General features: G+C 38.0%; 1 protein-coding gene across 1 annotated transcript; it reads right to left on the minus strand.

The window, feature by feature from the left end:
* Positions 1 to 354: 354 nt before the first annotated feature.
* atad1a (ATPase family AAA domain containing 1a) lies at positions 355 to 8,730 on the minus strand. The gene is made up of 10 exons (XM_054610996.1): positions 8,664 to 8,730; positions 7,465 to 7,665; positions 7,206 to 7,304; positions 6,995 to 7,115; positions 5,696 to 5,896; positions 5,407 to 5,513; positions 5,059 to 5,148; positions 4,318 to 4,368; positions 3,934 to 4,106; positions 355 to 2,823 (listed from the first exon to the last, which is right to left on the minus strand). Exons 2-10 carry the CDS (start codon positions 7,636 to 7,638, stop codon positions 2,694 to 2,696), a joined length of 1,146 nt encoding a protein of 381 aa, XP_054466971.1. The 5' UTR covers positions 7,639 to 7,665; positions 8,664 to 8,730; the 3' UTR covers positions 355 to 2,693.
* Between the last annotated feature and the right edge of the window lie 16,017 nt (positions 8,731 to 24,747).

The following is a 24,747-nucleotide window of genomic DNA, read 5'->3' on the forward strand; positions in this document are numbered from 1 at the left end:
AGAATTACAAACAGTTTATGATGAGTCAGAATCCCTATAAAGTAGCAGCCTCCCACAGCTACACTTTTTGGGTCAAAAAGTTTTTCCAAACACCTCCTCCTTCATTTAGAAAGTTATTGGTAAAATAACCATTGCGGAACATATGCCAAAATACAAAATTAGTAGGTTCGGATATAACAACATATATTTTTTTAAATATACACAAGTTGAAATGTATCTTTTGTGAATGATAAGATCTATTATATAACTAAACAAGGGAAGGACAAAGATAAACAGGTGGAAATCCATGCTGAAATAAGCAAGGTAAAATTAAGCTGGTTAAGAAAAAAAAGAGATAAATATTTTCTTCAGCGTAATTTAATAAATACACTTTACAGTACATAGTTTTCATACAATATTCAACACATAAACATATTTGACAGTGTAATTAACAGTAAGTCAGTAACTTATAATAGTCATAGAATTCATAGAAATGACCTGATAGGTGATATTTGAATTGAGAAATGGCGTTGGCTGTCTCAAAGAAAGGGAACTAAGACCTGTAAGCTGCAGCAACACAATCGATGGTTTACATAGAAACATTCTGACCTTTAACTGTCACCGAAAAAATGGAATGAAGAGCAACAGATGCCCAAATATCACTGAATGAACCAATAAGGGAAAAACAATCCAGTATGCAGGGTCGTCTATTTCATAATCTCACCACAGTGCTATAAAACTGCTCGTCATGTGAGCAGTCCATTACTCAGGCTCTTACACCTGCCTCCGCAGCAGGACTGTGAAGCTGCAGTGCCACCACGTGGTCATGGTTGACTGACCGCTTCGCCACCGCTTGCTCAGACTGAGTGGGAGGAAGGTCTGTATGAGACCCACGAACACATGCTGTGACCATGTGGCGAATAATGAGGCTTTTTATACTGAGGGAGTCAGAAAAGCAAGTCACAACAACTTCAGACTGACAGCTGATTGAACGTATTTGAATTTTAAAGCCATGCTCCCCATAAAGTGAGAATAAAAGTAACTGACATAGAAAAACCCTGATGGGTATTGTAGCAACAGACATTGATCGATTTACGGGACAAGACATAAAAGGTTCCTTTTTAAAAACATTCAAAGTGAAACAATGGAGACTCACGAATAATGATAATGGGACAATTAATTAGACACTGAAATAACTCTGTGAAAAACACCAGAAAGATGTGAAAATGAAGAGGTAACAGCTATTGTTGTTTTGGGTGGAAAAAAATATTAAGTGCAATGACTTTGCATTATAAAGCAGCACTAAATGCACTGAAGACCAATGATTGGATTGGGTAACTTCAATTGCAGCATTTTGCTTCCACATACACAAACATGCACACATCACAATTCCTATAATACATCTGCTAATAGCTGCAGACTGAGAAGTGGTAAATCAGGTATTATTACAGCCACAAGTAGTATGGTGGTTCAGGTGATTATGGCTGTGGTTTCTTTACAAGGTTTAAGTGGTTACACCATCTCTACCTGGCTGTTGTTTACTGAATGTGTGTTTTGTTATCTGCTTTTGTCTACACTTATTAACTGAGAGCTCTGAGAAAGGCGTCTTTGCTGCAAGTACTTCAAAACTCAATTCAAGCTTACATTGTGATTATTTACATTTTTTATTAATCTAAAATGAAATAATTCTGCCCTAATGTACTGAAAAGTGATGAACAAGTTTGAATCTGTACCATCAGGTCCAAAAAAGGACCAGTGAAATGAGGTCTCTTGTTGACAAGATAGACCAATTTAAGGTGTCTTCCTTTTTATTGTCAGACTTATCGTGACTACACAGCATCTACAGCAGTGCTCACTTCACATCTAAAAACATGCATTTTACTTTTATATCTTATCGTATGTGAATTTTTTTGGAAATTTGTACTCCTTGGGAGCAGTAACTCATTACATGATGAGTATCGCATTATTGCAGTTTTCTGTCAAACCTCATGCTGGTCAAATACATCCTATCTTACTTGAAAAAGCAAATATGCAATCAAACAAACATAAAAAATAATGTTGTTGATCAACTATGTGAATGATCATGGAAAGCAAATAGTGATGACATCCAATGTACTTGTCAGCTTTCAAAAAAGTCAAAACCGTAACCGTACCTCCACCAGGACAAAGCAATCTTAGCCTAGTTCAGAGAAAGAAGACAACAGATAAGAGGTGGGGTTGTTTTGGTGTTGATTTCAAAATCAAGCAGCAAACCTCAAGGGATTACTGGTCTAGAGCCCCAACTTGTGAATCATGAGTCATGGAGCTTAATCCCTTTTGCTCATGATCGTGTGTAAGTCAGTGTTGGGACAGTATTTGGAACGTAACAGTGGTGTAGAAGAGTAGTTTGTAGTATTACTAGCAGTTACTTCAGATGTATTCAAAATGTTTATTTTTTTATGGCGCCCTGGAGTAAGACACTGGCTCTAAGTCAGTGGCCAGTGGGAGACACTCAATTTCTGAAAGTATTGTGACTGTACACTTGTAGACGGGTTGTGCTGAAAGTGAGCATGCTCAGAACAAACTTTGCACGGATAATTACACTTCAACAAAAAGAATGGCTGATTTATGCCCTTTCCAAATGCACCCCTGACATGTTGGTGGAGCCTCTGCTTGGTGAGTTGAAACAAAAAAGTAAGAAGATAAATATTTCCGTTGTGGTGCAGTGTTGGTGTTTAGTCGAGGGGTACCTCTGACACACTGGGTAACATGGAGACTGTGGCCCGCTTAGATTCCTTCATCTTGTCCAGGCCGAAAAGGAGGTCCAGCTGGGTGATCGGCCGCAACCGCTCCTCATCCACAGGTCTGGAGCAAAGGACACAAGAGGTCAGAGGTCAGACACAGAAACCTACAAAAACAATGTCTGTCTCCTAAGTTCATACTGCACACTCATTTTAAACAGTATGTACAATACACACTAAACATTATAGTATACTGTTTTGATGTAGTATACAAGAAATCTACATACTTTCCATAAATGTTTTACACTAAAAGGAAATTATTCAATATGTGAGCTATCGGATATAAATCCCACTGTAACTTTAGAATAACATTGCCAATTATACTTCAAAAAGAGACGGAGAGCTTTTCCAAAAAGTTTATTTTTTGTTGTTGTTTTTTTAGGTTTTCTGTAGCGTTTCACCTCCATCCAGAGAAGAAAGTATTTAAATATGTATGACTTATTACACATTTCATATTGCCTTTTTAAGTTGTACAGTTTGGGCTTCTCTCCTCTCACAATGTTTTATTGTGAATTTGCATACTAACAGTGCTTTAATGTCTTTGTGATCCCAACATGGTGACAAAGGTGGTTGCATGATATTCGATCCACATTCCTATATGTTATATAAGTCATACATTTTCTTATGTTTTAATAATTCTGCTGCTGGGCCTGGGATAAGTTAACAATAGGCTGGCTCCTTAGCGTTAAGAGTGCTGAGAACTAAAGGTTAAAAATGTTTCTTCTTTTAGTAATAGTGCCTTGACCTGAGAGGGTTTCAATAGTTGCTTAGCAACAGCTGAAGCATGGGTTACAGATATGCAGTATTTTATAAAAATATAAAATGCTTTATAAATCAACCAGATCCACCTCTGATACCTTCCAATCTAATCACATACAATGCTTTGTAAAGTTGATCAACACAGACCTCAACCTGAAATTATTTTCATGCATTATTTTCATTTCTTTCAGTATCCCACTGAAAACTAAAAAGAATGGTTCATTTGTATGCATATATATTTGAATATTGAGTCGGATGTAAAGTTATAGAGTAGCAGTAATATTGCTATCAGCTTTCAAAAACCCACACTGGTGTAACCTCCACTGTTTAGGGCAGGTTCTGTATTTAACAGAAAGATGCTCAGTTGACACCAGTGCTATGAAATCTTGTAGGTGTTCGAATATATGAGTCATACTTTTCTTCCTCTTGGCAGTCCTGTAGCTGCTGAGCGATCTGCCTCATTTGTTCCTTGCGGACATAGTCCCGGACTCGGTACATGGCAGCATCGCGGCAAAGCTCCCGGAGGTCACTGCCAGAGTAACCCTCCGTCTTCTCCGCAATCTCCTTCAGATTAATGGCATTGCTCAGCTGAGGAGAAAAGCAGGACAGCAATGTCAGACAATTATGTAGAATTAGTCTGTTAAATGTTACTGGTCTTTGGCTGTATTCATGGATTATCTAATCTACTTTAATGTTGTTTGACAGTAAAAATTATCTCTGCAAATGACAAAAGAGAGCATTGAAGAGAATAATTTATTTCATGACTGACTAGGATGAAAAAAAAAAAATCACATCTTACGTTTTCTCCTGCTAAAATCAGCCTGAGGATGTCCTGTCTTTGTCTTGTATTCTGCAAAGACAGAAAGACAGTGGTTCTTTAAAACATAAAAAATAAAGTACCTGAGCAACTAATCACTTGTTAAAACACATTCTTATCATAGGACATGGTCAAAGTGCCACTTTAATTACATAGACACATTATACATAAACAGTATGTGTAACTATACTTACTGCAAATATATATATATATATAATTGTATACATGTATTGTTTACACCTGCATCAACAGCAGCATATATATTTTATCTGACATTATAAGGGGCTGTATATTTTACTGGATTTAAGATTAAGCCCATGCTTTTTGTGGCTGGGCCAGCAGTCATAAATCAATCTGTGACACACAGTTCAGCTCAGTTTAAGCTGTGCTCCTTGACTTTGTGTGTAGCGCAAAGCACTCAGTAAAACACACCATTTCAATCAATACAGTAAAGAGAGATCAGCTGATGATGTAACAAAAATTGTGGTACAGTGGTGCCTAGAGTTACGCATCTTTAAAAAGGAGCTATTCTGTTTTTCAATTTTTTTCAATTTGAAAATTTGCCTCGTAAATTAAAAATGCAAATGTAAGTAGATTTAAGAAAGAGACCGTCACAGTAAACGTGAACTTACTAACTTATTTTACACTGCATACATTTTTGTAGATTAATTTGCATCATATAGATAAAAACAGTTTGTGCTGGTGTCAGTGTACGCGTCTTACTGGCAGGCCAACATGAAAAGTGGTGGGCATCCTGCGTAAAATGGCTGGATCCACATCCTGTGGCCTGTTAGTAGCTCCCATCACCATCACCTAAAATCATAAGTACATCAACATGAACACATTATGCTGACAAAACAACCTGCAGCATTAAATCATCAAACACAGCACAAACATTGTTTGCAACAGGTACCATGTCCTGCATGAAAGGCCAGTCACATCTTTTCAAATACTTTTCCACCCCAAGGGAGAAGAGAAAACTCAAGGGACAAGAGAAATCCTACCCAGTACATACCAGTTTAACTTAATCTGGTATGTACATTACAGTACAGGGGGGTATGTTTGTGTTACCTGGGTGGTTGAGGAAGTATCCAGGCCGTCCCATAGGCTCATGAATTGGGCTTTCATCATGGCTGTGGCCTCATGGTCCAGGCTGGAACGGTTCCTCAGAAAGGACTCTAACACACAATAGATAGGGAGATAAAACCCTTGATTTTTTTTGTATGAAAAACATCATGATAACACTATCAGTATCATCTTTTTGATATAATTTATTCTTGAAAGATTAGAGTTAAAGATAAATCACATAGAAAAGTCTATTAAACTAATCTATTCTAAGTAATAGAGTTATCAAGCATACCAATCTCATCAATGAAGATGATGCAGGGCTGGATTTTTGCTGCCAATGAGAAGACAGCAGCAGTCAGCTTCTGTGATTCGCCGTACCACATGTCTGTCAGTGTGGAGGCCTGAAGGTTAATAAACTTGCAGCCTGAGGCTTTGGCTGTTGCCTTGGCGATCATGGTCTTTCCACATCCCGGAGGACCAAATAATAGAACACCTGCAAGGACAAAATATAAACAAAAATAGAAATTACTGTTTCTGTTGTGTTTTTGTTCGAAGCATTTAAATAGTAGCAGTATTAAAGGTAGTAAAGTTCCAAGAAATAAAATTCAGACTCATTTCAACTTTAACTGGCAACTGATGGAGATATTTTGCCTAACTTGGTCTTCTCTAACACAAGTACAGATGGAAATTTGGCCTGACTTGCTGCATACTTTTAAAATGTTACATGATATAAATAAAGGCTGGAGACTAGGAATATAACTGGATTCCCATGACAGCAAATTTTGGAGGTTGACTCATCCTCAAGCTCTGTATAAAGTTTTGTGCCAAACAGTAAGAGTCTATAGAAAGTTAAGCAGTACTCAAAGTGATCCTCTGCTTTCAGGCTGCCAAGTGTACAAATCTTGTCTGATGCTTTTTGGCACACAGCTTAGATGGAGGCATAATGCATCGGATAGCTTCCTAATAATAATAATTAGAAAGCCAAAAGAGGTTTGGTATTGATGCACTTCAACTCAAATTATTAGCATTCATGGTAGAGAATGCAGTGAGAAATGGTAACCAAGACTCTTTGTTTATACTGTCTTCTGGCAGTATTAGCAGACCATCTATGGCAGACTATTCATGTTATTTATTTATTGTGAGAAGGGGGCATGTAGTATCAAATTTTCCCTTCTTACTGCTCTTGTAAGATAAGTAAATGTTTATTATTCCGTTACAGATCACATCATATATTTGTGTAAAATATTGTGTTGCAAGTTTGCACTTAAAAAAAAAAAAAAAAAAAAAGGGTATAGGGTCTTCCCTATCATTCAAGAAATTGTGTAAAAAGAGCTTAACTTCCTACACAGTTGACCTAATGTCCGTTAACATCCTTTAAAATAAAGTTTACTACAAACTACAAAAATGTGTCATTGTGCAAATACTTAATAAAAGCACTAAAGATTAAATAATGTCTGATGTCTATGTGTAGTTTCCAATCCATTAGTAAATCACTCAGTACAATAGTATGCGTTTTGTTTTTTTACCTTGATGATTATGTGTAAAACTTTTTTAGACCATTTTAGTTCTGATTAAATGACTGCCGTGGTACCTTTAGGAGGCTGAAAGAGTTTGGATCCAGCTAAAAGGTGTCTCTTCTGAAAGGGCAGGATGACTGTGTCTTGCAGCTCATTGACAACCTCATCCAGTCCTGCTATATCTCTCCAGGTCACCTGCAGGAAGGGAGAGTATGGTGAAACACATAATAAAAAGGGTAAAAATATCATGACACTTGATAATCTCAATTGTCAATTGAGGACTACCTTCATAGTTTGGGGATCAACTAGTTGAGATGCAATGTTCATCTCATACTCTGTTAGTTTGACGCCTTCAACACCAATTCTCTTCATCAGTTGTTCTGCCTGTAGAAAGGAGACACACACCTCAGCTCAAGACACAAAAGGATAACATATATTGTGCAGCCATTACTTTCATTTCTTAACCCCTTCTGCTACACTAACAGAAGGGAACCTGGACAAATATCTACCTACAACATCTTACATATAGTAAAAAAGGAAATACCCTTTTCTTGGCTTGGCTTTTCTGTTTGGAGGTAGGGTCCATAGCGTCTACAACCCATTTGATGCTGAAGTAGGTCGCTGCACCAAAGATGGTCAACCTCAACAACATGCCCACCACCTCATTCCTGGACAGCGGCCGCATCAGGGCCTCTCTGGGAAGATCTTTAAGCAGCATCTCGACTGGCTGATGTCAGTCCATTAGCTGGATAAAGACGTAGGGAACAGAGGAACGAGAATGAGAAGACTAATGAAAGAGCTTGAAACAAATGATGGACATTCATAATCAGTTTAACTGTCTGGTACAAGCATAGTTATGCTCCACCTGGTGGTTTAACTGTAATCCTTTGCTTGATTTAACAACTCACACAATTTAATGTTGCTTTGCAGCACATTTGTGTATTTAAATGACAATATCATAAAAGTAAATATTATTTTACCTTCACCAGTTGCTTCTGTCTGACATTAAAAATAGCATTACTGTACATGGTGTATGGCAGGGAGTAGGTTAAACCAAATCAAAAAGTTTATATTTTACAAACATACTACTAGTTGATAAACAATTGATCCTTAAACATTTTTCTCGGGGTATGAACCTTTACAATATGTATGTACAGTACCAGTCAAAAGTTTGGACACACCTTCTCATTCAATGGTTTTTCTTTATTTTTATTTTTTTCTACATTGTAGATTAATATTGAAGACATCCAAACTATGAAGGAACACATATGGAATTATGTGGTAAACAAACAAATGCTCAACAAACCAGAATATGTTTTATATTTTAGATTCTTCAAAGTATTTGAATGAGAAGGTGTGTCCACACTTTTGACTGGTACTGTACATTACTGATTTAAAGATAACTTTAGGGGTAAAATAACAGTTCTCCCACCAAAAAGCTAACGCTAACTAACCCGTCTGTCATTTGTTCACAATATTTGCTTGTTCAGGTCATTTACATACAAACACAAGGTCGCCATATGACACATGCAGTCAGTATACATCCATTGTTTACCACCAAGGAAGAACTCATATTCATTCATTAGTTATCATCTCCAGGCAAGAAAAAGCTAATGATGCTGTAACTAGCAGGCACCAAGCTGTCACTTCAGCATTGTGAAACGTTCATAGACCTCACTGCTGAATAAAACATTAAACTCACGCTCTGTATAATGTCAAGCATACATGTAGAGTCATACTTACTGAATATAGGAACCAGCAGCCAAAGAGCGAAAATTCCAAAACACTGACATTGAAGGTGCACCACGTTTTGCACCTCGGGTAGGAACAAACACTTTCAGTTCCGGGATGTGTTAAAAAAAAACACCTCGTCACTGAGTTGGCATATTTCATATAGTCCACCACTGGATGGCAGAGTTTGCACACAGATGCAATACATATTAGCACCAAGGACAGCGTCCACACTACTACAGCAGTTGAATAGAAATAAAATGAAATAAAATGATATAATATAGTGAAGAGTTGTTGGATCGGCAAACATTTTTTTGGTTTCCTGGGGATTCATTAGCCACGTGGTATTGCAGTAAATCTTTTGAGGGATATTTAAAAAATCTGAAATTAAGTGATATTCCGGAGAAATATATGTATTTATGTAATAATTAATATTGTTCATGAAATACTTACTTTGGAACATTTTAGTATGTATCCAAAATGTGCAAAACGCTATTTAACATGTATTTATTTTTTTCCCCATTACACCGCAAAGTGTGTGATATAACAATATGTCTTGGAGCAGAATATTTTGCTTGGGATGAATGTGGATCTAGTATTTCATAGGGTAGGCTTCCTGCAAATGTTCCCCAGTCTAGGAGAAGCTCAAATCTGAAGCCCTTTCAAGTGCTGGATAATTCAGTCTTCTTAACAGCAGCCTCAAAAATAAGACTGTAACAAATGGGCCTCTCCTACAAGCAATTTATTACACATTGTCCAAAGGGATTGTTAATTGTCACAGAATGTGTGCTAAATTTGAAAATGCTGTTCCAGCTTGTTTCCAGACTGGTCTCTGCTTTAGGATTTCATCTGTGAAATACAGAATAACAATGCTGAGAAGAAACTAAGGTATATAAGTATAAAAACATCTACTACAACAACAACAACGTTTGCAGCCTTTTACATCAAAGGATTTAATGAATACACATGTTCCTTTTGATATTTCCCCAAGACTCACAGCTCTTGCATCAACCTTAATGCTGCACCTCAAGCAAAAATAAACAATAACAGTTTTCATTGTAACGTTCACTTCACCATCCATGAAAATGTAATACATTTTGGCCCAGTTTACCGCACTTCTCTGTGAGCACAATTAACTGGATTTTGAACACCGGCTAGAAGAGGGGGATTGTCTTTTTTATTTTTTTGTTTTTCTTGTTGTACACTTGTGCTGGTTAAAAACTGCCAAAACCTCTCTCCCTTTGTAGTCCAATTAGTGGTCCAAATTGGATGCTCAATTCCGTACTGCACAGTTCCAGTTTTAAGCGTCCAGCTAAGTTAATTCCACTGTTCTTGTGGAAAATGGCACACAGGCTGCTATTGCGCACACCTTCGACTGTGAAAATGCCTCATGAAAAGCTTTAATCCCCTTGTACTGCAGCAGCGAGTCCCAGGAGATAGCAGCCTGACAGGGCCATTTTGATGGGTCTGGGCATTAAAGCACAGGCTTGTGTATCTGCAAAGTGCAGCCGGGGCTCCCACAACGGCTTGCACCTTGCCCAAACAACCACTCTCACGGGGTGGGGCCAAAAAAACACATTCAGCTCCCCTGGCTGTCAACCTCGACCATGCCGTAGCTGAAATAAAGCACTCTGCTCGCAGCCTTCACATGCCAAAGCAGCACTCTTTGGCGAAAAGCGATAAGAGATAAGAATCCCTGTTGAAATGCTTGTGCCATAATGCGTTATTGTATGCACTATCCAGGTTATAATTTGCTATCATTTCATGAGTGTGGATATCTACCTTTTTACTGAAGGAGTTAAAATGTTTAACACCTCAGTAAATGTTAGCCACACACCCCAGTTAATTACCCTTTCAATCTCCCAGGAAGATATATTGTCTCTTGCAGGATAAAGAATCATTTGGAAGTGGATAATTTATTTGCCTGTTACCCAGAGGAACTGGAAGGATTTATTTTTGAAAACACTAAGTGCTGGAACTGGACCGCTTCCCTGAGCATTTTAAACACAAGCGGACTGTCTTTTTTAATCCATTCTCTAGTGAGTTTTCTCACATGGACAGAAGAGATTTAATTTAAACTTAAATATTTTTGGTCCACAATAATTCAGCCGTTATAAAAAGTACAGTGAGTCTTAACTCATTTACTTAAAAAAACAAAAACTAATAATTTTTAGATGAGCTATTATTTATTGATAATAACCCTTTTTTATCAATAAGCCCTTTTGTGCCACCTATCTGATGCCAACTATTCAGGGGCCTAACATAAATGATGCATACCTATTATATGACAAAAAAGCCCATTTATCATTTAGCATATATGAAAACACAGGGATGAGCAGGCGATAGAAGCATGAAAGAAGCAATGCCTGGGTGAGACTTTATACTGTTTAACAAAGGGATTTCACATGGTGCTGAGACTTCCTCGGGCATCTTGCACACTCTGTTCATTCTGCCAGGGTAACTCACGCAAGTCGACAACCCATCGAGATTGCCGGAGAATGATCATTACAACTGTAGTTTCAGACTGACAGCTTTCTCTAGTTTCCTCAACTCTGCAGGCCCCACCATGGAAACAGCGGCACTGACGGCATAAGAAAAAAAAATGCTTATAAACGAGTAATAATTTGTTTTTTTTCATCTCCTCCATCACCTGAGACAGGTGGGAAGGCTATGCAATCCCAGTGGCACATCTATTCATGCATATATATTAGGAGGATATAAGACGTCTTGCTCTGAAGATGAAATCAGTTTTTTTGGTGAATCATTGAGCTGGAAATTGGTGGTAAATAAAAAAGTCCTGAAACGTTTCATAACATCACAATAGATGATGGGTATATTAAATACTGCTTTACAAGTAACTTTTATTATTTTGCAGTCGAGTAGGGTTTGACAGCAGGGTGAGAATGATGTCAACTTTTGTATCAGTAGTCAGCATCTGTGAGGTTGATAATAGGAACCCAATTATCCACTGAAACTAAGGTTTAAATTGTTAAACATACTAAGAGTGACAAGAGGAACAAGACAGATTGAAATAGTGTAGAAAAATGTATTGTTAAGTTACATTCACAGTTGTGTGAAATGCAAACACAATCTCTTGATAGAAGCAGTTCAGGTTTCCGAGAGACAAATGGTGTAGCAAGTTAACGCCATGGTGTAATAATTTAAAGAATTCATCTAAGCTTAAAAGCCTTAATTTACGCAACCTGGTGACAGTGATAATAGATATGAAGCTCGTCACTTAAAAACTTCTTTCTTCTTTGCATATAGCATGAAAATCTGTTGTCACCTGTTATCCGTGACAGGCTGCTGATCCTCCTCATCTGCTTTTAAAATGATATGTTCAGCTAGTGTGTTTGCACTTCAGCTCATATCCACATGCTCAGAGTTGCAGTGCAAATCTCCAGTTGAATTAGTTGTAACGCTCATGGACCATGATTTTTTTAATTGAATTAGCTCAGTTTACAGTTTATGACGAGTTGTCTGATAAGCTTTAATTAATGTTCATTGTTTTAAGTGTCTTCAGAGGCAATTATTGGCCAGCTTCATAGATGTACTGAAGATATATATAGATGTTAAATTATTCCATCTATGGTTCCTTTCTGTGCAACATCAGCAGTGACTTGACAGAGATAATTCATTCATATATAAAAATGACATTCGTAATTCCATTTAAATTCACTCTTCAAACCCTGATCTCTGCTCCTTGTTCCACTTCTGACAATTGTGACATATTCACTGGAATGACTGTAGTTCTGTAACATAGTTTGAGTGTATATGTGGTTAAAGAGATAACATTTGTCTAAGATCTATCTCAAACTGGTCAGTCTAATAAACTATAATCCATTTATCCAAGAGAGGAGAGCATTAGATCCTATTTAGTTTGGTTATAGACATTTGTATAATGTATTAGCTTTTATGTTTCAGAATATTTAGTTGTTTGAGGAGGAAGTACACTTCCAACATCACCTGAGTAATCAAAACTTTTTTAGTACCGTAAAGTCAGTGAGGGTCTAAGGCTGTCCCACAGTCAAATCGATAAGGGCTTGAGGTCTCTCGCAGACATTTTCAGGCCTTTATGCATACTTTCTGTGAATCTGCATTTCTGCAGACTTCTTTTAATGGAACTACCAACAATTTGTAGCGTTGAAAAAACTGAAAGAATAATGAGAAAAGGTTGATTGCCAAGTATGTTACACAGACAAGGATTTTAGCTTGGTAATTGGTGCTTGACAATAAACATAGTGCAATATTAAGACATAATCTAAAAATGGAAAATCTACAAAAAAACATGATAAACAATAGACAAATTAAGAGTACGTGAAAACAAGTATGTTATTAAAGTGTTAAGTGAATTTTACATAACATTAAGGGTTTAAGATATACATAAAAACGCTAAATGCAAGCATAGGCTATATTACAGGAAGGCGTTCAAATAATACAGCAAAAACAATGAAATAATTCTACCATTTCAAGCCCTTGCAGCCTCTCACACTCCATTTACCTGGTGACATCAGGTCCTTGAACAAGACACTGAACCCCAAGTTGCTCCCTGTGCACTTTACCTATATGTATGTGAACATTGTAATAAAGTAAGAGTTTAAGAACAGTAGCAATGTCTTTCAATACTTTGATTAAAAAGCACTTAATATGAAAAACGTGACAGACTGTGACTAAATAAGCTTCACTCATTCAAATAAGTTTCGGTTGGCTAACTATCTCTCTCGGCTGTCAAAAGGCAAAACAGCAGCAACAGCGCCGAGGCATCATCACACTGTGTCCACACATCCACCAAGGAGACGTCCTCACAATTCACCTGAAAAGCCTGAGTCGACTCCATAATCTCCACCTGGCATGAAGCACTCTGAGCCATGGAGATGAAATTGAAGCGAACAGCCCCTTTTTTCCTCAGGTAAATTCTAATAAGAAAAGCCCCAGGGGTGTTAGGTGATGGGCTTGTGTCTGTGTACGTGTGAGAACGATGGCGGCGGTACGTGGGCCCTATAAAAAAGCAGGGGAATGGCAGAGCCCCTCTGACAAGGAGAACATTTAAGTTCAGAGCTTGTGAGAGTTGTCCCGTCGAGTGAAAACAATTGGCCAGTTCCAGCTCCCATTCATCAAACTGACAGCACTTGGCCACGTGGAAATGAATGAATAAATAAAAGGAGAACGCATTCAGTGTGCAGATGAAGTGGAGCCTGCTGGGTAGATGCTGTCAGAGAGGACTGTCAGTATGTATAGTATTCAGCCCTTGTTGGGGATATCACATACTCCATGACTGAAATGCTCATTTCATATGGTTCTCCTCTCTACACCACACTATACATCACATTCAAATGATTTTTGACAGCAAAATAAAATTTAATCTTTTTCATTCCATTCCTTTCACTTCTCATCTACTGATATTGTATCCCCTAACGGGCTGCTGTCATGGCTGGCCTGTGGCTGGAAAAAACAAGAGTTGTTGACCTCAGAGCTCGGGCATATCAACATCCCTTTCTTGACTTTGACTGTGAAAAGAAGGGTATTTGTATGCACCCCACGTGGATACAGAAAAGTATGCTTCACCCCTCACTACCCTGCTCTTGAGCTATGACCTGCCACAAATGCATTATTGATCATCGGTTTCTGTTGCCGCTGAGCTGCCTTGGTTATCTGTAGACATCCATGCTGGCCTACAAGCCTCCTTCCATGTGCAATTCACAAGAAATAAGAACGTCTTTGATAAGGAGCCAGTCTGTGCTGCTGAGGTTGTACTGTAGACACATTGGGGTCATCTCACTGGATCCTTTGTCTCTTTAATTTGTAGAATGAAGAAAGTTTATGAAATCACTGGGAATACTTTCTGCCATCCATTAAGGCTTTTTGAGCAATTTAGGTTGCAGTACATGCAATGAAATGTTTTATCTGAATACTTTTAGTATCGTCAGTTTATTTCAACTATAATGAATACACTGTAACCATTGTTTAAATAAAGGAATAGGGCGACATTTCTGGATATAGGTTTATTTGCTTTCTAACAGAGGGTTAGATGAGAAGATCCATACTACTTTAATGCCTGCATGTTACATATGAAGCTAGACCAGCAGGTGATTATCTTACTGTAGCTTAAAATGGAGACTGGGAATGGTAGGGAAACAACTTGGCTGGTAGAAAAGTTAATATATATATGCAGGGCTATTCAGGCTTGCTGTTTCCCCCTTTTTACAGTCTTTAAGCTAAACTTAAATGAAATGGCATTGTTATCGATCTTCTTATCTAACTCTTGGTAAGAAAGCAAATTGGAGTATTTCCAACTATGCAAAACTTTTCTGTTATATAAATGCTGTCTGCATGAAAACTCTATTTTGCCTGAGAACATTTCATCTGTATCATTTGTCATTCAAAGCCACTTTAAATGCATCACTCAGCTCTAACTTTTTATGGGATACTTTGGATCAATCCATCATCACATGAACAAAACTGAATTTTACAGCCCAAGCATCTTCTTTTTTTTCTTTATGGGGACAAAAAGCTCTTATCTTATTTCCCTTATGAGCCTTGCTCCCTCAGCTGTGGCGTATCGTTCTGAGAGTGACACCTTTCCCATAAAACACGTACAGGCAGCATGATGGCCCCCAACTTTAGCCTGGGGTAAGCAGTGGGTGGTGCGGGGAGTCTTATGCTGCTTGGCTGCACAGCAAACCATATTGATTACCACTCATGTTTCTTTTGAATCAATCTCCATCACCCATTGGCCATTTTCTCAATTATAATTCATTTGGGAGGACGGATGATGGAGTTGGCTGGCTGCATGTATGAAGCATATCTGTGGCGCTGTAGAGGTTCCATAAGGAGATTTAACATTGTCTCCATCACACCACGATTGGCTAATGGAAGGAGGCACATAGCTGTCACTGCCTACACCCTCCCATCCTCCCCAATCCTCCCCCATCCTCTTTCATCCTCCTTCATCCTCCTTCACTGCACCCCCTGGGGATCCAAAGACAACATTTACTTTCGCTGATTAAAACCTCACCAAAAAACACCTTTGGTTCAGGCTAGACACTCTGCGTGACAGGTGATTTATGGTTTTGTCTATATATAAATAACCATACATATTGGATGTGCTACACTGTCCATGTATATTTGTAGTGAAGAAAGATTCTAGTTTGATATTCCTTTCTCTGTGAACCATAAATGGCATTGACGCTTTACTGTGCATTGTTTATTCAATGCATGAAGTCGTTCCTGAGGCACATCTGAAATAATAAAACATCTTTCCTGTCAATCAATGTCCAAAAACAATGAATATCCTTCCACATCTCTTTATTAATGCGCTGACAGGAAATTAACTCAGAAGCCATATCATGACCCCTCCCAACCCCCGGCGGAGACATTGCTCACCATGACATCGACCACACATGGCATGTTTATCCTCGAAGACAATCTAACTTTTGATTGTTCCTCGATAAGCCAGAGTTGTTGGATGAAGCCTCTGTGTGGAGCGGATCTCACTCGGTTGGTGTCAACTAGATTTATTTTTCCTCCCAGCGCCGCGCCCGGTCAGTGCTCAGCTCAGCCCAAACCCTCCTGGTGCTCTCGCCAATCTATCAAGTCCATCAGTGTTTCATGTAGCCTGGGGGACACTGGCTGGCAGCCTGAATGAGCTTCCTCTTCCTCCTCCTCTTCCTCCTCCTGCCATCACCTCCTTTTCCTCTCTGAGGCCTGCCAATGTTCGCTGGCTTTATACATTTACGGTGCTTTTTTCACTGAAATGTTCAATCTCCTCAGATCACCTCAGTGAAAGTACCAAGTAAACTGAGTAAACTACACCGACTGCATCACTGCCGTTAAAAAATAATAGGAATGGTAATAATGAAAAATGTTCTCCACTCCTCGGTTCAATTCCAGTTGTGGATCTTTGTTGCATGTTATACCCCACTTTCTTTCTCCCCCCATTTTTCCTGTCTGTATCCACACTGTCAACTATCTAACTAAACTGGTAAACAAATCGAAAAGAGAGAAATGAAATAGAGTAAATCACCTTTTTATACTGATGCAATTATTCATAATTAGTAGAATATCTCTAAAGTAACCAGAAGGCACTGCTCATCTGGAAATGAAGTTGAATGTAATTTAATGAATAAGTATAATTTTATTAAACCTGCAATAACTGATTTTTTGGCCACTTGGCGGCAGCAGACACAAGCTGCAAACACAACATTGAAACATTATGGCTAACATGTTTGCCATCAGTTGTTTATTCACACATCCAGGGGGTAAACATAAGCATTCATTCAGGGTTATGATTCTGGTCATGTTACAAATGAAGGCTAGGTCCAACTTTCACTCTCTTTTTAGCTCTATTTTCCTCTTCAATAACTTTATGTAAATGCAGGAGTATACGGTGTGTTTTGGAGCTCTTTTGCTGAAACTGCCTGCTCCTGAAAAAACAAAACAATGAGCTTAAAGACACTAAAAACCTCCACAGAGTTGAGGTTTACCTGCAAAGTCGGGCGATAATCAGAGGTTTCATATGTGTGACGCACATATTATTTCATATACAGTACAAATAGTGAATGTTAAACAGGCCCTATTATGCTATTTTCCGGGTGCATATTTTTATCTCAAGTTACAGTTACAACATGTCTACATGCGTTAATGCTCATAATCCGCCTTGTTTTTCTCATCCTGGCTGTCCTGCAGCACCTCTTCTCACCCTCTCTCTGAAATGCTCCATTGTAGCGCTTGCTCCTCCCTCCAGAAAGCAAAGTCTGCCCTTATTGGTCAGCTAGCCTGCTCTGTTGTGATTGGTCAACGTTTCACATTTCAAAAAAGTCTTCATCTGGAGCTTTACAACTGAACAACAGATCACAACAGGATTTGAACCCAGGCCACCTGGGTGAGAGACTTCTGAATGCCAGATAGAATGACAGATGTAAGCTTGAACTCCGTCTCTCTGTTTTGTTGTTTGAGGGCGGGCCGAACTAGCCGTCACTTCCGTAACATTGTGACCTCATCAAGTAACGGAGGTGAAGGAGAGAATTAAATCGAGTAAGTAAAGCAATATCAATATGATATATAATAATTCATATAATAAATACTGACAGCTGTCCGGTAAAGTCAAGAATTTAATTTGAGAAAAACTATTACATCTTCAGAGTTTCAACTGATCATGAGGTAAGTTGAGGATTTATAAGGATGTCAACATTTTATATCATCCCTCCTTGAAGTATAACTAATACTAGCTGTGCTACAGTTTATTGGGCTCTTAAGGGCCTTGCAGAGAGCTGTAATATACTAAAACTGCAACGTCTCGTGTCAAGATTGTTACTGCTTAAAACGTATAAGCTACATCTTAACATAACATGACATAATGCGGTATAACATGCTTTTTTTTAAATTATTGAGAGCAGCACAATTACAATGTTTGGTACAATGACAGGAGCCCACACTTTAAAGGTGTCTCTGGCCTACACAGAGAGCTCTCACTCTGCAGCCCTTTTGGTGTGTTGTAAACCTCCAGGTGATCAGTTAGTCAAGACTTAAAGATACGATTGTTAACATATGACTATTACATCTTGAACCAAATTTTTGTGGTGAGTGATTTTTGTAAGAAAATTGTGTGTCCTGGCAGTGCCCTTTTTGTCGAATAGAAGGTGGATCCCCTTTTTAAACAGCGATTTATCTTTTGACCGCAGTGACCTTTGGCCAGCTGCTGAGCTCTAAGGAACACATTTACACAGACTGTGATTATGCTCTCAAAAGGTCACCACAGCGAAAAGTGTAATCATGTATCTTGTCTGAAATCAGTGAGAAGTGGATTAGGGCTATTTTATGAGGTCCTGGCTCTCTCTCTCTTTTCCTCTCTCTTTCTCTCATTTCCTTGTTGCTAAGTGACAAGTTTCATGTGGATTTTTTTTACAGAATGTGGACCTCTCACACTGTCATGCCAAACAACTCATACATCATTTTGTTGTGACCCTCTTAGGGCATTTAAGAAACGTTTGCCACGGCTGTAGGGCTTAAGGATAAAACTGCTTTGTGTTGTGACTTAGATGTCAGAGCAGGTTCTATATGCCCTCAGTTTAAGTGAAGATAAAGACAAGATTAATTCAGTTTGTTCATTTCCACAAACCCACAAGCTTTTCTGTCCCTGAGGGTGCATAACTCCTTGATACAAGACCAACACGTTTGAAGTACCTCAGTAGAAATTAGCTGAAAAGAAATGAATGAAATGAACAGGAGGCCAGCCGACACGTTTCTCACACAAATATTCCATTTGGGATCAGCATTAGAATTACAAGGTCGACTGAGGCTACTTCTCTACTCAGCTGCCTGTAGCACATCTTTGAATCAAAACCACCAATGACTTAAACAATATTTCAATGAGTAAAATGTTAGTTGGGGTTTGATATGATTTTAGTCAGAATTTCTGTGATAAAGCAAATGTTATTCTGGCATTACTATAAATTCACAGTTGCAACATTTACTCTGAGAAACTACTGTATTATTTGGTTGTGCTGTATGCTTTCACCCTGTTTAAAATCCTGGGGGTTATTGTTACTTAATTTGTTTATTTTGCGCTATTATGGGAAATCATGCAAAAATGTTTTTCTTTGATCACATTTTCTGCACAAATAGTGACCATTGCAAAGTTGTGAAGGAATGGTTTTATATTTCTTTCTTGCAGAGAAAATGAATACAACTCTGAAAATGAACAAGTGTATTTCCCAAAATGTTTAACTGTTGCTTTAAATGCTTCTGTATTGCTAAGATGCTAACTTAATGCCAAACTCTCTCTTTGGCTATAATAAAAGCATTAATGAACCAGTGCATCATTTAATTTGTACCATCATGAAAGATATTAAAACTCCATAAGTAAGAAACAGAATGGTTTTCCCCTAGGTCCTTTTTTGATAATGCTGCCCTCCCTTGAGCTTAAATTAAACAAAAGCTATTAATCTTTTGTAAATAGATACAGAAACACAAGCTCCATGCTGTGCCTTGATAGTTGAGGGAGAAAGTTGTGGTGTGCAAATCTCTTTTCCCTAAAATGAGGCATGCTGGCTTGAAAAGTACCAAAACTAAAGACGTACTCAAGGAAAACAGGAGGAAGTCATTAACTCTGATACAGTTTATTTAACAGTGGTAAGGTCAGTGGACTTGAGTTTTGTGACAAAAAGGCCAACATGTTTGCACTGAAAGACGGATAAAATAACTATTATTTGTGCCTCAAATAGTACATTTTTGTGTAAAGATTGAAAATTGACATTCTTAAAATCTTAAAACATTCTTAAAATCTGTGTTTTACCACTTTGTGTGTGATATCTCTATTGTACCTTCTTCATTATAATAATCAAGTATCATCAAGCATATAATGCATGTCAGAAAAGCACTCTGTTGTGTATCTGGAGTAGGCCACCACATTCATGCTCCTCTTACCCAATTCAGAAGATGATCCCAGTTTCATGGATGTGAGAGCTTTGATGTGACGCTTGCCTAAAGTGGCAATCGCAATCCTCTTCGCATGCAGTTATTTTGCAAGCAGCAGCATTGTTACTCTCTACCCTTTTAAGTGGTAAATCTTCCCTCCAGCAATCAAGGGCATCTTTTAACGGCCAATCGTTCCAGCCAAGACAGCTAAATGGCAAGCCAGAAGTGGACTTAACATCCCTAAAGTTAGTGTCCATCACCAGCTATTATTTACTGCAAAGACATTAGTAGATTTTGCCCAAAAGGAGAAGCTGTTATTTTCACTGCTGAAAACGTTTTGGCAAACAGTTTGAAATATTCAAATATTTTAATAAAATAAATGTACCTATATGTGACAGTTATCCAAAAATCACATGTCATAAACGCAAAATAAATAGTTGTTGCATAAATACGACATTTAATAGTTTAAGGTCTCCTACATATACTGTAAGTGTGGTTACTTTATCATTTTAAGAGACTTATATGACACCAATACTGTGAGATTTGACTGATAAAACAGCTTTCTAAATATCAATACACTTGTCATTATTAGATTGTTACTAGTTTTGGTATTAACTGACATGTGATAGCAGTCTTTACAAAATTGTAAAGTGAAACAACACGTCAATGTCTTCTCTTGCTTGATCGAGAGGAGGATGGGAATCCCTGGAGCTTTGTCTAGAGTGTCTAAGAGAAACTATCAAGTCCCAAGAGCTGCCTTTGAAGTGCCAGTGTATTGTCAGTGGAACTTCTTGTGAGATCTGCAGCAGTGCCCTCCACATCCCTGGACCAGTTCCCTGGGGCAGCTGGTAGTGAGGGAGTCATACATTTGATATGTAGCTTGTTAAAATGGGAGAAATAATAATAATAACTTTAAAATTCTGCGTCAGGTTCTAACTTTTCAATAATATATATTGTAAAATATGTCTTTAGGCTGAAGGGGCGTGTCCCTGTATGTGTTGGACTGACAGCAGATGGCAGGCTGCCAGAGTGCCTGTGTTACATCCAGGTGGCAGCCTCCTGGTCTGAAAAGGGAGGCCAATGAGAAAATGCTTTAAACTTGCATTCTCACTAATAGTCATCAGGGGTTGACTCCTCTTTGACTCCTCTTTGACTTATATAATACGTTTATGTATAATTACTAGGTAAAATAGACAATAAACCAGGGTAGGCTTAAGGGGGTGGCTACAGTGGGTTTTCAGTTTTTGAAAGTTAATTCTAACCTTGTGAGTCACCTAAAATGCCTTATTCAGCATTCAGTTGTACTTAGCAGCGAGATTGTGTAGCTCCACCCTCTCATGTCACTTCTGGTTGCAAAAAAACAAGATAAGGAAAGGACTAATTAATGCCTGATGCCTTGAAAACCTCTCTGGAGGCATGTGTGTGTGTGTGTGTGTGTGTGGGGGGGGGGGGGGGGATCTTATGTTGTAAGACCCAGTCATAAGACTAAAGATGTAAGACTTTTGCACAAAAAATGTGCAAACTGAGCGCATTTTGTTTAAAAGCTGTAAGACACATTGAACACAGCTGTAAAACCATATTTTTTATATATATCTCAGATCTGTGTCCTGATTGTGAATCGTTAACCATAGCAACAGACAGATGCACAGAGAGAGAGAGAGAGAAGATAATATAAACCAGTAAAAAAACACCTTTGATCAACTCCAGTGTTATCTGTCATGGCTGACTGTGATCGCGTTATGATCAAACTGATTCATTTGTAAACACTTTTTCTTTTGCTTTAATCCAAGCAGGTCAGAAAGAAGTAACACAAAAACATAAATCACTCTGGATTTTTAAGTAAAACAACAGGATGTATAACTTTAAAGATATGTGTGAGGTAAATAGCCTTCTACTATTTTGTGGAGAAGATTAAACCAGTAAGAGCTGACATGAATAAAAGAAACAGCCTCAAACAACAAGAGACAGCGCTATTCTTACTTGTTAAGGATTTTAAAACAACATATATTTGTTTCAACCGAGTGCATTAACAACACATCACTAGGATAAGGGACACCTTAATATAGAGCCACAGAACAAAAATGGATAGGTCCCTCTACAAGAATCTATTACAGGAAAAATGAGATGAGAGACAAATATATCCTAACATATATATACTTATAGATAGATATGGGCATATTATATACAATTTTTCTGTATGGGCTCAATCAGTAATTTATTAAACAGTTTTGTAGAAGTTCTGTCTTTAATAAATAACAACTTCTTTCTCTTGACAACCGTACTGTATGTTTAATTTTTTTAAAGTATTCTACTTATTTTAAGTAAATATGTTTTGTTTTCCGATCAGTTATGAATTATAAGAATACAAAATAAATATGTTTCATCCTTTGTTAAGTAGGCCTATGAGGATTTTGCTCTCTCTAACTCTTCTGATGCAACATTTTCAATTCAGTAGCCTCTGGTCTACAATATAGAGCATTACCACATTCAAATATCAAAGAGGAGATTCAATTTGCAGTGATGTGTTTGCCCCTTTTTTGATTTCTTTTTAATATTTAATTTACATGGCTTGGGGGTGTTATTATTTAAAGTGGTGTCACCATATTTACATTAAATGTAATCAAACCACAACACTTTTTTTGAGTTTGCCTTTACCAATCAAAACAACTTATGGAATGTAAAAATGCTTGAATTGAATTTCTTGATTGCCACATGTCCATTTGCATGCAGTTGTGCTATCTCCACACTGTAACTGGTGGAAACCACCCAGAGATAACATTTAGCAATACTGTTTTACATAGCCATATATGTTGTATATCTATATAAAAGATATATAATATTAATTAGCACTGAACTTTTTACAAAGGTGGAGCATTGTCAACACATAATAATTAGCACTAAACACAAAGTAGGGCTGAAGCTGATGAGATTGCCATTCGTTTTGCAGGTATTCATTTGATAACAAAAGTATTGGACAAACTAAAGACTTGAACTGATTGATTACCAAATTTTTTACAAATTATCTCAAGGAGAACAATAATGTTTATCAATCATATAATCTTGACAGGGGATGATAAGTAAGTACTTTTATCTTTAAGTGAGGGGATCACCAAAGTTATTTTAATCAAGAGAGACATGTCAGATGAAGAAAAGATAATTGTTGATTATTAACATATGATATGTGATGATAAGGTCTTGATAGGGTTAGCAGCAAGATAAATTGCCCCGCGAAGTCCAGACACTGTTGGTGGTGGTGGCTGATGAGGCTGATAGAATGATGACTAGATGAAGCTGATGAATATTCGAATACTTGGCTAACGCTGTAATTGTGTCACAGTGCTATTGGATAGAAGAGACCAGCTGATCAGAATAGCTGATATCATGATTGACAGCCCCAAACAATAACAGAAAGGAAATTATGAGTGAGCATGCAAGAGAGGAATGAATGGCAGATGCATGAGAAATAAACAACAGGCCTACGTATGCAAAAGTATAGTCTTCTCGGTTGAACTTAAGCTAGAGCTTCATCAGTATTAATCCTGAGGGATAGAATAACGTCTGTAAAAAAAATATGGGAATTCACTCAATATTTGCATTGATTTCAGTGACAACCTAAGTGGATGATTGGCTGACCGGTCAACAGAATAACATTGAATAACATCCTCTGCTCTTGACATACAAAACATTATTGTGCAAATGTTGCACTTTTAATTATTGAAATAATTGATGAAGTACTTTGTCGACTTTAATTGAAACTGAACTTTTAGAGCTGGTGTCAGTACTGAGAAAAAAGTATTCAGAGGCGGAATAGATAACCTTTGTGTAGCATCACAGAAACATGTAATGATTACAGGATGTTGTTTTATGGAAATTATAATTCCCAGCCAGCACTGACAAACAAGACCGCCGTAATGAAATCAAATCTCCATTTTCACTGAAACAACTGCATAAGATGCAACACATCAGGAGCTTAGCGCCTTGGCCTTGTCTTGAGTGGTTAGAATAAATAGGGCCACACGGGAAACGCAGTGAAATGCTCTTGTTCCTTCCTGTCGGTGCATACAGCCCTGTGCATTATGTTTATCTGGGGAATGTTTGGCCGATGTTGGAGGGAGAAAATGCTCGGCTCACATCAGCTTGTGGTGGCTGATGCTCGGTCCCTTGGGCTCTGCGGCAGCAACGCTGTCAAACCCCGGGGCCCTCGCTTCTTCTCCTGGAATCCACGGTTCAAACACTAGGCACTGACTATCATAACCCATCTCGTCATGGAGAGAAGAACATGCACACTGTGAGGCTGTGATACAGTTTACTACACTTTGCTTTGACTCTTAGAACAAATGTGTTCACTCAGCAGCTTCTTGTGTCTTACTGTTGTTCACAGTGCTTGGAAAGAGCAGACAACGTATGAAACAACCTATAGTGATACAGGAGAGAATAAACAGAAAACAACATGGCCTCGGGCACAGAGCAGTTTCTCGGAGAGATTAATGAGTGTTCCTGAGGACCCCAAATAAAAATAGCATCCCTTTACATATAATCTTGACAGGGGATGATAAATTACCAGCCCTCATATAATTGTTTTCAGAAACATCGTGATTACTGCACATGCAAAAATAAGTCATAGCTTCAATTAATGAAATCCACTGCTTTTTAAATTGATATCTTTATTGGTGGGGCGCCA

The sequence above is a fragment of the Anoplopoma fimbria genome, chromosome 13 (genome assembly GCF_027596085.1).
Source record: "Anoplopoma fimbria isolate UVic2021 breed Golden Eagle Sablefish chromosome 13, Afim_UVic_2022, whole genome shotgun sequence".
Lineage (NCBI taxonomy): Eukaryota > Metazoa > Chordata > Actinopteri > Perciformes > Anoplopomatidae > Anoplopoma > Anoplopoma fimbria.